The sequence below is a fragment of the Pteropus medius genome, unplaced genomic scaffold (assembly GCF_902729225.1).
Source record: "Pteropus medius unplaced genomic scaffold, Ma_sr-lr_union100, whole genome shotgun sequence".
Classification (NCBI taxonomy): Eukaryota; Metazoa; Chordata; class Mammalia; order Chiroptera; family Pteropodidae; genus Pteropus; species Pteropus medius.
This window is the reverse complement of record NW_024344240.1, coordinates 23,087,254-23,100,431: the sequence shown is the minus strand read 5'-3', so window position 1 is coordinate 23,100,431 and position 13,178 is coordinate 23,087,254. Positions and strand designations below refer to the sequence as shown.

Below are 13,178 nucleotides of genomic sequence, written 5' to 3'. Positions count from 1 at the left end.
TTCACAGCTCTCTCATGCAGGGCTGTTCAGGGAACCTGCCGCACCTTCTCGCCTTTCCGTTCTCCTGCAGAGAGCTCCAGGTGCAAGAGGGAGCTTCTCTGTTTCTCTCAGTCTACCGCCTGACTCCTGGGGTTCTGACCTGTGGTAGCTCTTATTTGCAGATTCCTTGCTCAGACATGCTTGTATGCAGGTTGGGTGTTTTTTGTTGAGTTTTAGATGTTCAGCTTATTGTTGTTACAGAGGCTTTCATCCCAAAATAGCTGCTTATACATTCCTCTCTAGTACGCATGGAACAGTCTCAAGGATTGAACACATACGGAGACATAGAGATAGCCTCAACAAATATACGAGGGTTGAAATCACACCAATCATATTCTTTGGTCATAATGCTTTGAAGCAAGAGATCAACTGTAAAAATAAAGTGGGAAGAACCACAAATATATAGAGCTTAAGCAACATGATACTGAAGAATGACCAGCTCAGATAAGAGGTAAAAAGAGAGATCAAGAGATACATAGGAACGAATATCACCATAAAAAATTAGATGAAGCAAAAAAAAAAAAGAAAAGAAAGAAAGAAAAGAAAAAAAAAGAATGACTGAGAAGCATTACAATTTTATATTTTATTAGAGAGATAGTTTAAAATAATAGAAAAGTTTTACTTGAAAGAATAACAGGAAATAAATAGGAACAACCTAAGCTTTCAGGAGTTTGTGCTTATATTGAGCATTTATCAGGGTCTTGCTGCTCTAACAATAATGTTAAAGCAAAACCATTATATTTTATGAAGGAATTTATAATGAAGGAATTATTTAATATTTAATGAAGGAATTATTTCAATGTTACTTGTTTTATTTATAATTTAATTAGTTCTTTTTTTGTGTGAATATTGTGGTTGTCCAGATTTTAGTAAAAAACCTTAGATTTTGTTGTGAATCATTATAACTGTATGCAATGAATCACATCTTTCTTTCTGTACACCTTTTTGAAATATTATATCATTCTTCTTCCTGACAAGAAATGGAGTTTATCTTACCACCTTCTTGAATCAGAACTTGCCTTATGACTTGCTTTGACCAGTAGAATGTGACAAATGTGATCTTGTACAATTTGGAGTCTAGTCTTTAGGCCTAGGCTTCCATTGTCATGCTCTTAGACCTTTAAGATCCACATGCTGACCAAAAGCCCTGTCTACGCAACCAAGAATGAGAAGTCATGTGAACTGAGGCTTCCTAGCCAACAGCCAGCACCAACTGCCAAACATGTGAGTGACGACAATTACCTTGGATCCTCCAACTCCAGTCAAGCTGTCAGATGACTACAGGTGCATGAGTGATTCCCAGTGAAACCATGAGAAAACCAGAATGTTACAATACAGAATTGTAATAATGAAGTTTTCATTTTCAGTTTCGAGGTGGATTATTAAACAACAAAGGCTGACTGAAACAGAACTATCACCTCAAAGTGTTTTTGTATGGGGTTTAGACTGGTAGATATAGCATTGTAGATGCTATAATCGAATGAGGGATATTATGCATATCACATCATAGTAGGGTCTCAAATAAAATTTATTATATATATAACTGTAGGATGAGGCAATTAAATATAAGGCGATTTTTTTCGGTAAATCCATTCATTCAATAGATATATATTGCACACATTCTAAACACCAAATGGTATTCCAGGAGCTGGGACTATAATGTCAATAAGATAAGACACTGCCCTTGCCTTCATATAGTTTACAGTCTGAGGAAAAACGGCAATTAAACAAGCAATTTCAAAAAGTTTGTTAAGAAAGTACAGGTTGCTGCTGACAAAACAATTTTAGAGCATCATGGAAGGCTTTCCAGAGGAAGTGATCTTTAAGCTGACGAATGAAAGAGTAGAAATTATATTAGAGAGGGGATATAGAAAACAGTGGTGTGGGGTCAGAAGAGTAAAAATATGTTCCAACAGAAGTAATATTATCTGCGAAGGCTCAGAGGTGAAAGCATGGTACAACGAACACAAAAATTTCTGTAATATGTGGAGAAGCGTAAGACATGAAGCTTGGGAGTAGGACAGCAAATAATAAAGAAAGAATTTGGAGTTGTTGAGTTGGAAGATGAAAAATGACAAGATAAATTATGGATTTTAGTTACAACACTCTGACAACTGAATGGAGAGAGATTTGACAGGGACAAGAACTGAGCTGTTGTCATAGTTTAGGTGAGAAAAACTTAAATTAGGACAGTGATAATAAAAACGGATAGATCAAGGTGGATTTAAGATTACTAAGTGATAGAATCTCCTGACTTCACACACACACACACACACACACACACACACACACGCATCATACACACACACACGGATAGTAAGGAAGCAGGAGTTAAGGATTATTTTTAGATTTCTGGCTCAGGCATCTGAGTTTCTATGAAATTATTAATAGAAACTGGAAACACTGAAAAAACAGTAGGGATTAACTATGAGTTCGAGATACTTTAAGTTTATCAAGTGTAATCACCCAGTAGCTAGTTAGATGTACTGGTTTGTAAATTGGTGAGAAGCCTAGGCTGGAAATACAGATTTGGGAGTCATCAGTAAATTTTAGTCCTGGGGGTAGCTGAGAGTGCACAAGAGAGTAGGAGAACAAGCCTTGAGAAGTAGGTCTTCGTTTCAACAAATATTTAATGCTAAGAACCACACTCTCACGATTTCTTTATGCCTTTCTACGTTATTCTCCACAATTTGTAGGACCTGGAGGTGGACAGAAGCATGTAGATTTTTGACGGGCAGTGTCAGAACAGTTGCCATAACTTTTACAGCAAATTGAGAAAGGGTTACGGAGTATGTGGTGCCAGAAGAAAGTGAAATGACTTGGGGGTTGGCACCTCTTGGTAAAGCAAGGTAAAGAACCGTTGCTTCTATGGGGACAAAAAACAAGTATGCCGGCCTACAGGATTTTGGGACACGCGTTCCACCCGAATTTGTTGTCATGGAGATAGGGCGGCTATAAAGCGGTCCAGGGAGAATATTTGAGACACTAACAGTCAAAGGACTGAAAAAAGAGAGATAATCTGAAAAGTTTAGTTTCCAGGGAAAGAACAGACAAGTAGGTTAAAACACGCTGCGTAACCCCAACGAAAGGGGGTGTGCCTGCGATTAGGTCGGACTTGTTTTCCCGTCCATTTATACACAAAGGGGAACTAGCCCCTCCTCACCGGAAGCAGAACCTCTGCCCTCTAGGAGCATTACACATTCCTCCGCGCCGGAAGAGATTGTTCCGTCTCGGTCCCGGGTACTTTCCCCCATAGGAGAGAGCGTAGGACGCCAAGGTGTGCCGCTTAAAGTCGTTGGATAGCGCAGAGCTTTCACGGAAAAGGACACAAGGAGTAACACTGGGTTGTTGGGAAAGAGCGGAAGAAAGGTGGTACGACAAGGCGTCGCGGTGCTGCGGAGGGATTCTGTTTCTTGGTGTGGCGGAGGGATTTGGAAGCACGTTAACTTCCGGAAAGCCCTAGCCCTGTGAGGAAAAGCCCCGAAGGAAACAATAACAAACGAGAGAGGGAAACGATTCTGGGGTTCCTGTGTTGAGCAGTTCTTGTCTGAGAAGATGAGCTTCGGCCCTTGTCAGGGAACGTGAAAGGTTTTGGTGGGCTTCAGCCAGCCTTTCTCTACTTGCTTCCCCCACAGAACCCCCTCCCCCCCTCGCCCCCGGTATGGCCATGGCGGGCGTGGGGACAGGGGGCTACGCGGCAGAGTTCGTGCCACCCCCAGAGTGCCCAGTCTTTGAGCCCAGCTGGGAGGAGTTCACAGACCCGCTCAGCTTTATTGGCCGCATCCGGCCTCTGGCAGAGAAAACCGGCATCTGCAAAATCCGACCGCCCAAGGTACCGGCGTCTGAGGAGATAGGGGAGGAGAGTGGGGGAGTCGATACACTTGGTTTAGCTTTACTTTTCCGGTTCTTCTCGCCTTTCATATTCACTCTCCTTCATTTCTCAACGACCAGAAGCCAAGTTTCTGGATGTTTTTGCCTTAGTTTCTTTTGCAGTATTCTGTAGTCTTGTCTGAACACGAGAGTGGTGTCTCTGGGGCCTTTCCTCCTAGAACTTGGGAACTGATACTTTTTTTGGATTGTGGGCAAAGGGGAACAAAAGGCTTTAGGCTTTTCGTTGGCCGATAAGATGTTTGAAGTGTTATGGCATGACATGTTCTACACATGTATAATCTTTATTGTTATACGATAGTAGAAACTGTCCTCTGTCGGATATTTGTTTATCCCAGCTAGGATTTATTTTTCCTAGTAATGCTTAATTTATTAAATATTTGCAGGCTTCATCTCGGGCCTAAGGTTTCTTAAACGATAATCTGAACTCTAGTTGTCCCCTAGGATGGTATCACCAAACAAGAACCTCAGAGTGATTACTGCAGCAGTGAAAAAATGTCCCGGGGGAAGAGGAGGAGCAGCTTTTATTTTTAAATTAGAGGTTTAGGAAGAATTTGTCAATGATGGAGAGAAAGAAAACATTGAAATATTTTGATAAAAGGAATAATGGATCAAAATTTACGAATCACGTTTATTGCAAATAACTGGGTTTGCCTATAAGTTAATTATAATTCTCAATCTTTAAGGTAAGAAAGCAGATATTTACCCCTTGTTTGGGGGAAATAGTGCCCCAAGAGGTAGAGTAATTTGCTCAAGGTCAAAAGATTACCCATTAGACCAGTGTTTCCAAATGATGTTCCTGGTGCATCTGCACCACGGTCAACCCGATGCTTGTTAAAATGTAGATCCCTAAGCCTTATTCCCAGACCAGAATCAATTTCTGAATGTGGATATCTAGAATCTGCTTTTCTAGCAAGATTGATCGCAGATTCTTAATGCATATTAAAGTTTGCGAACTACTGTCTTAGTGCTTCCTAAAGGGACACCTTGCTTTATGATTTGTCTACTAGTAATAGAAATAGAATGTTACGTACTGTTAAGCATTTCACCCTTTAAAAAGCATCTGCTTCCACCAGACCACCTTACTGGTGTGTACCACAGTGAATAAAAAGAGTTTAGATGAGAAGGAGGAGCTAATTTAGGACCTATTTATTATTTATTATTCTTTGAAGCCCTAGTAGGTAAATAGTTTTATTTTATAGAAGATGTCTGGATCAGTTAAATACCTTATCAAATGCTTGATCTGGGGCAAGTAGCAAAGTAAATTTTGAACCTAGATCAATCTGTTTACTTCTGAAACCCAGACATACTACTCTGATTATGTTAGGTGAATCTGATTAAGATTATAGGCTATCATTTGGAGGCAGAGCATAAACAGATCATTGCTATGATGAGTGATGATATGTATATATATATATATATATAGCCATCTTCCAAAAGCTTCACGTAATTTTTTTCTATCAAAATAACCTAATACTGACAAAATCATAAGCACTGCAGTTTTTTCTAAACCATATTTTTATCTATTCTGTTGCCTTTATGAATTAGAAACTCTATCCAAGATTCCTTTTGAGTAAACACACACACACACACACACACACACACACACACACACACACACACTTTTTAATTACTTAAAAGAAGATTGAAATAATATACCTTCTCTTTGTCACATTACTGAAAATTTAATTTCAATTAACTTAATTTCAATATTGGTGACTTCTTTAGTTTCCAAGATAAGATTAATTTTTTTTTTTACTACTTAGGTTTTTAATCAGATTTGTTATTACTTAGGCCAAACCAAACTATTATCTAGAACCGTGTTTGAAATGTGCTATCTTTTTTCAGTTACACCACATCTCCAATCTGGAAATTGTCCTTGTCTATGGGTTTGCTTACTTTGTTTTTTTTTTTTTTAATATTTAGGTGCCCAGAAGGTGGGCTTTGAACAACATATTTATGTAATATAGACTGTAAAGTGCTGTGTCACATCATACATGAATGAAAAAAACATTATTTGATTATATAAGTAGCTTAAAAATTACTTTTTAATTTTTGTTCCCTTTTTGCTTCTTTCAAATTCTGTTAAACTTGGATGTTTAGTAGACACTGTATTGAGATCCATGAGCTCACTGTGCTCCACTTGAATAATTGGGGAAAACATAATTGTGGGATGTAAATAATGGGACTGGTGAGATTTAAGGATTTATAGATAAAATAATTTTGATACTACTTAGAGTATTATTTTATTATTAGAAGTAATAATATTAACCTTTTTATCTCTACAATAAAGAAGACTTATTAGTTGTGTTATTATGATTTGTGACAACTTACCCTCCTCCCCCTTAAATTAAGAGAAAGAATGATGCATCCGTTGCTTATATATCACTATGCTTAAAAAAAAACTTTCTATTTAGGATTGGCAACCTCCATTTGCATGTGAAGTGAAAAGCTTTCGTTTCACTCCCAGGGTCCAGCGCCTGAATGAACTTGAAGTGAGTGTCATGCCTCCTGATTTATTCTTTATGTCAGGGATCCAGGTGGAGAACTTTGAGAAGCTCATGTACCAGGGCTCAGACTTCATGTTAGTTAAAATTGAATGCAAAGAAGTTTCTGATTAAAAAAAAAAATTTTTTTCCAAGTAGTTATTATAGTTTTTTCACCTAATTGGGATTATGGGAAACTATCTCTAGCCATATTTTTCATAGTAGAAATATCCAACTTAGAGACCTGGAATTCTTAAGTTGAACTTTCTTCAGCAGTTATTATTCTAAAATTTTTTGTTAGTGCTCTGTTTCCTGTGGTCTTTGAAAATTAGTTTTTAAAATTCTATCAAAAAATCTAGTTTTCAGAGGTGGTTTGTTTAGGGTTTTTTTTTTTTTCGGCTTTAACAGAACTTTTCCAAGACTGTTAATCTGATTTATCAAGATCTCTCTTTAAATATTGTTAATTCTCTATTCTCATCTACCAGATTTTCTTTCCTTTTTTTATGATTCTACTTACATGAACTGTCTTTTTAATTTGTCCATTACAGTTGACATTTAATACTTTATATTGGTTTCAGGTGTGTAGTCTAGTGGTCAAATATTTATATAATTTATGAAGTGATTCCTGTAATAAGTCTGGAACCCACCTGGCATCATACATAGTTATTACAATATCATTGACTATATCCCTGTGCTCTTCTTTATATCCCTGTGACAGTTTTGTAACTATCAATTTGTACTTAATACCTTCACCTTTTTCACCCAGTCTCCCCATGCCAGGCTTTCAGAAGATTCTTCAGTGTGGTAGAAAACTGTCAGAGTACAAAAGAGAATTTTGGCTGAGGCTTGTTTAACATGTCATGCTGAGGTGTTTTTTTTCCCCTGATGCTCCTGAAACATTTTCTGAGATTTTAATACATTTTTTTTCTTTTAGTCTCTTGTAATTAGATACTTGAAGGATTTTAATATCAGTGAGGTAGAGAGTTGCTGTACCCTAAGTGTGCATATTATCTACAGAAGAAATGGCAGACTTAGAATGCTTAGAAACAGAATAATCTGATTTTCTAAATTTTCTGATTAGCTTAAAGTTAAGCCACCTTCTTCCCCAAATTTTCTTTGGTTGATAATATGAGAACCATTTACGTATATTAGAGTAACTTTTTTACCTTAATGAATAAAGTCTATTAGAAATATTTTTTTTATTATTATTAGCTTACTTTATAGGGCTGGACTAAGCAATAATGAAAAGTCTGAATTTCTTTAGAGATGAGTTAAGTAAAAACACGTGTATTTTCAACTGTAACATAGGTGTTATTTCTAATTTTTCTATCTTAATAATTTTAGGCAATGACCAGAGTGAGACTGGACTTCTTGGATCAACTAGCAAAATTTTGGGAACTTCAAGGATCTACTTTGAAGATCCCTGTGGTGGAGAGAAAAATCTTGGATCTGTATGCTTTGAGCAAGGTGAGGCTTTTATTTGGTTTAGAAATTTGAGCAGAGGCTAGTAAATTTATAAAATTAGGAATTTCAGATAAACTTGATGGAAAACATCACTTCCTGTGTAGGATTTGTTTGACAACGAAATGCAAGCATGAATAAATGGAAATGAGAGATTTCAAAATTAGTTTTAAAATAAACTATTCTATAATTTGGAGGTTAATATTTAATGACTCACTCAGATTAATAGGCTCTGTGATAGAGAATAATGCAAAAGAAATGACACCAACTTACTAATGTTTTAGTAGTTGTATATATAACTAATATTCTACTGTTGAGTATATGATGTTGAGCTTGTCATCTTTTTTTCCCTATTTCTTATTTGTAAATTTGGTATACTAAAGAGATTCATGCTACTCAGCATTCTTACATATGGTATATATCAGTTGCATGAATACCTGTAAGTCGTGTTAATGGTTAACCAAAGCCAGCATTATCCAGTAGAATGAATAATAGCTCAAAAATCTAAGTGTGAAGTGTTTAGACTAATTTTTGACTATAGTTAGCTTAACTTTGTAATATTACATTCCCTACTGTGAAAAAACTGACCTCCAGGGTTTATAATACCTTGAAGACATGTTTTGTTACACAATAATAAAAGTATATGATGGTTCTAAGTCGTGAGTGAAGACAGCTTGATTATTTGAAGAATTTTGCAAAACAGCTTATTTCTGTAGCCTATCCTATGATTGATATAGTATTTTGAAATAAAAATTTCTTATTTAAATTGCAGTTAGTTTTAGATGATTTCACTTTCAATGAAAAAAATTAGAATAATTACATTTACATTATTTTTTATGATTTAAAAATGTCAGATCAGAATTCTCTCAAATTTTTGTTTTATACTAAACATTCTATAGGAAGTGTAATCTTATACTAAAATACAGCTCTGTTTGTTTTATGTCAGATCAGAATTCTCTCAAATGTCAGATGAGAATTCTCTCAAATTTTTGTTTTATACTAAACATTCTATAGGAAGTGTAATCTTATACTAAAATACAGCTCTAAGTTTGTTTTATCAATCAGGTAGTGATGTGAATAATTAAACACTGTGCTGAGACTTACTCAGTTCAATTGTATGAAAACTTGTGATGATACCAAAGAGCAAATTATAATGAATTTGGGAGTTGGGTTTGTATCTTGTAGTGAACCATTTGGATAAATTTGTTTTAAGATTTTTTTTTTTTGGACAATTAAAAAGTAAACATTAGGTTTATTCTGATGGTAAATTAGGTTGCATTCTTGGTTTTACAGAGTTGTAGCATTTCAAAATTAGGAAGGGGCTTTAGAGGTATCCTAATTTGAATATCTAGTTGTTCACAGTTCTATGTAGTGTTTGTCGTCTGGGCTGTTTATCTTGAAAAATCCAATTTTTTTGTGTGTGTGCAAAGGGAAAATACTAATAAAGTATATCTGGTTTAAGTACTTAGAGAATGTATTGCAGATATGTTGATCAAAGGTTAAGTTTCATTGTCCTGGGTTTTATTGCAGTCTTGTCTTTAAGTCCCCAGGACATCTCTTTCCCTTAATCTTTGAGAATGCTTATAAAACAGATTTAAAGATAAAAGGCAGAAAATTTTTGCCAAATTAGTTACTTTGTTTATACTTTATAATACTTTTGCTGCCTCTCACCACTTGAAGTTTTTTTCTTTACATTGAGGTGTAACTTAAGTTCAATGTACAAATTTTAAATGTACAGTTGGACAAATCTTTAGACACACACGCCCTTCCTCCCTTCTTCTCTCCCTCCCGGAACTACTTACCAGATGAAGGTATAGAACATTTATAGCACTGTAGCAGGCTCCTTCATCTCCCTCCCAGTCAATATTTCTCCCCAAAAGTAACCACTGTTCTGATGTCATTGGGTGACTATTTCATTAGCATGACATTTTACTTTTTAGCAAGAGGCGCAGGCTGAAAACTGCAGAAAACATTGAGAATTCTGATATATTTAGGTCGTTAGATATGCCCTTTAAAAAAGATTATTTTTGGCTGACAACTGATGAACATCTTTTGAGTTTGTTATTATATATGTGCTGCCGAAGCGAGCACAGTTTGTTATTATAGACATGGTTTTGAAACACTTTGATTCTGTCTATTTAATGGGAAGTAAATTTTCAGTCTTTTGAGTCATTAAATCATCAAAATGATGGGTTCCTGTTTTGATTAAATCACTGTCTTGTTATTTTTGATAATAAGTGTTACTTGGAATGTCTGTAATTTAAAAGTGTTTTACATTAACAATTACTATTAATAATCAGTGCAGGAAAGAACGTTCATTCCAGCCCTTAAGTTTTTTTTTTCTTTTTGGTCAAGTAGTACATTTTAAAATGGCTTAAGATGAAAACCAGCATTCTCTCTTCTCCACCTCTCCATTCTCATTCCCACTTCTCAGAGCTAATAATTTTCACTTCTTTTAGCTGTTTCTGTTTCTCATCTTTATATTTCCAAATACGTGTTCGTTATGCTATTCCTTCATTTTTCAGATTTAAATATTATATACTGATTTTCGACTACCGATATGAGAGGTGGGTGTAAGAAATCTAAATCCTCACATATTTCAGGTCCCTTATCCCATTATAATGTAGTTAGATCAATTTTTTATTAATCAATATGATTAATGTGACTGTGTAAATACAAATATTATTTGTACCTGTGCTTATAGTGTGCTATGATTGTTTCCTTATACCAATTTTTCTTTTCCTTGGAGTTAATAATACCCCCTTTTTACTTTGTATGTTTTCTTTATAACTATCAAAATTTTATTTTCAGATTTTGTAGCAGAAGTATAAATCTCTCAGTATGGTTTTACTCATCAGATAACCTATCAATTTCATTTTCATGAAGCTATTCCTCTGGAGTTCTCTTTCCTGATCCAATCCAGACTGGTTGTTTTTTAATGTCAACTGTCAGTCTGGAACTTCTTCCACTATTATCATTCTGGGAATTTTCTATGCCTCTCCTTGTTTCAAGTCTTTCTATTACTTGGTTTATGCCTATTTTAGTGAAACTTTTTTTTCTACTAGTTTCAGGAGCAAGAAGGTAAATGGGATGTAAATTCTTTCTTTAAAAATATTCTAAGACTTTATTAGTAGTTTGATGGGGTTTAGAAATCTAAATTGTAAATCATTTTTCTTAAGTACTTTGAAACCTTTACTCCATATTCTGGTTTCCAGTGTTGCTGTTGAAAAGAAGGATTCTGTATTATTGTTCTTTTGTATGTGACTTTCTTTTTCTTGAAGACAGGAGCCAATCATTATTCCCAGTGGTTTCAGACTTCGCAGTGATATGCATCGGGGATATGTGTTTATTTTTATTCAGTATTTTTATTGCAGTTGATAATCTCTCTAATCCGAACTCATGTCTTTGAGTTCTTATAATTTTTCTTGTATTAGTCCTGGGACAGTTTCTTCTACATTTTTCTCTTTTTGAACTCTTATTAGTTGGATATTAGACTAATAGCCTGATGTTAGACTATTAGACTGTTTAGACTATTAGACTGATCCTATATTTTACTACTTATTTCTTTCTCGGGGTAGAGTCCCTTCTTTTCAAACTCTCCTGTGAATAAACTTTCCGTCTTCTGCTGGAATTGGAAAGGAATAGTTGCCTGGCTGTGCTGACTCGTGGTGGTCTAATTGCTTTTATATATGTTTTCAGCCAATTCTGTTTTCTGTCTATTGCCGTCCCTAATTTTAGAGGTGCTTATATTTCTTAAGCCTTTTCAAATTCTATGTTGCAGAAGCTTCTCCTTGGCTTTCTCCTATTTCAGGTGCTTGGGTTGTTTGGGGTTTTGTTTTTTTTTTTTTTTTGCCTAAGTTATCACTCATTTACCTGCTTTCTTTTGGTCTGTCGTCTTGGGAGTATGCGTTTGTGCCCCTTCACTGTTTTTTTTAGTGGAGTTTTGAGAGGGAGTTTTTAAGTATAGTATTGCTACTACTTTGTTAAAATCGTCTCTTGCTATTCAGACTTAGTTTGTTATTGGACTGAAATTTTGGCCTTGATTGACATTGCTCTTTGGTCAGATTTGATTAAGGGCCATTCTTCATCATGTTCAATTTAGGTGCATGCTGTGTATCTTTTTAAAGGACATGGTTCTTAAGTGATATATTTCTAGTGACAGTGGTGTAATATATTGCAAATGTTTGGAATAAATGGTTTATATTTTGAAATTATGCATGCTAATCCTTGAGTCTGTCAGCTGGAGTAAAACTAGTGTAAAGTTTATGTTTTTATAGTATTAGGCCCAGTTAGATTTATCAGAGTATTGTATTCATGAAGCCAAAGTCATGGTTTTGATTTTTTTGTGAGATAGCTTTCATACCCTATGCTGGCTGTCATTTTCACAGCTGCGTGCCAGTAATCATTAGAACTGGATGGGAAAAGCGTGACTAGATCCATGCAGATACATCACTACTAATGGAATTTTAGCTTGAAGTGCTTTGAATACCAAACAGGTTATTATGTAATGGTGATAATTGTATTGGATAATAAAGAATGCTAAGAGAGCTTCTCTTTCCCTTCTGACTTCCTTTACTACTCCTCCCCATTCGCTTTAGCCATATTGGCTTCCTTATCATCCCTCAAAAACTCTAGGCATGCTTCTTAGGGCCCTTGGTCTGGCTATTCTCTTTATATCTGCTTGGGTAAGTGCTTTACCTCCTTCATGTCTTTGCTCAAATTTCACCTTTGTAATGAGGCTTTTTGTGATAGTTTAATACTTCAGTTTACCCTCATTCTGTTACGTATGAGGCTTTTTAACTGCTTTTTAAAATTTCTTCCACAGGATTTATCACTTCACAATTTACATGTTATATTTATTGCCTGTCTTATCCCACTAGAATGTAAGTTCCATGAGGGAAAATATCTTTGTTTTATTCACAGATGTATCTCAGGCACCTAGAACAGTAGCTGACAGTATAGAAGCACTGGAAAGATATGAAAGAAAGTTGTTCTAATTTATCCATTTGCTTCCAAATAGCCTTCTCTCTAAACTACCCTCATTGTGTCATCTTCTACACTACAAAATTTGAAAGCTACATTTTTTTCTCTTTATAATTTTTTCCTGGTTAGCTCTTAACAGAGGATTTTCTCTGAGGGTATGAAAGGAGAAGCTAAAGAGTTAGAGATGTATACAGATCTTATGCTTATGAACTCATGTGTTTCTAGTTGAAAATATTTTCTTTACTTATTTATAGCATGTTCACACCCCCCACCCTAATTTGTCTACACACAGACATTTATAAATATAGCTAACATTGCTGT

At 35.4% G+C, this 13,178-nt stretch overlaps 1 protein-coding gene across 1 annotated transcript in view; it reads left to right on the top strand.

The window, feature by feature from the left end:
• The first annotated feature begins 3,242 nt into the window (after window positions 1-3,242).
• Window positions 3,243-13,178, top strand: part of KDM5A (lysine demethylase 5A) — a 75,760-nt gene continuing 65,824 nt past the window's right edge. The window contains exons 1-3 of the mRNA XM_039869173.1: window positions 3,243-3,871; window positions 6,345-6,422; window positions 7,758-7,880. Coding sequence (XP_039725107.1) covers window positions 3,701-3,871; window positions 6,345-6,422; window positions 7,758-7,880 — 372 coding nt within the window. The 5' untranslated portion in view covers window positions 3,243-3,700. The remainder of the gene's footprint in view (window positions 3,872-6,344; window positions 6,423-7,757; window positions 7,881-13,178) is intronic.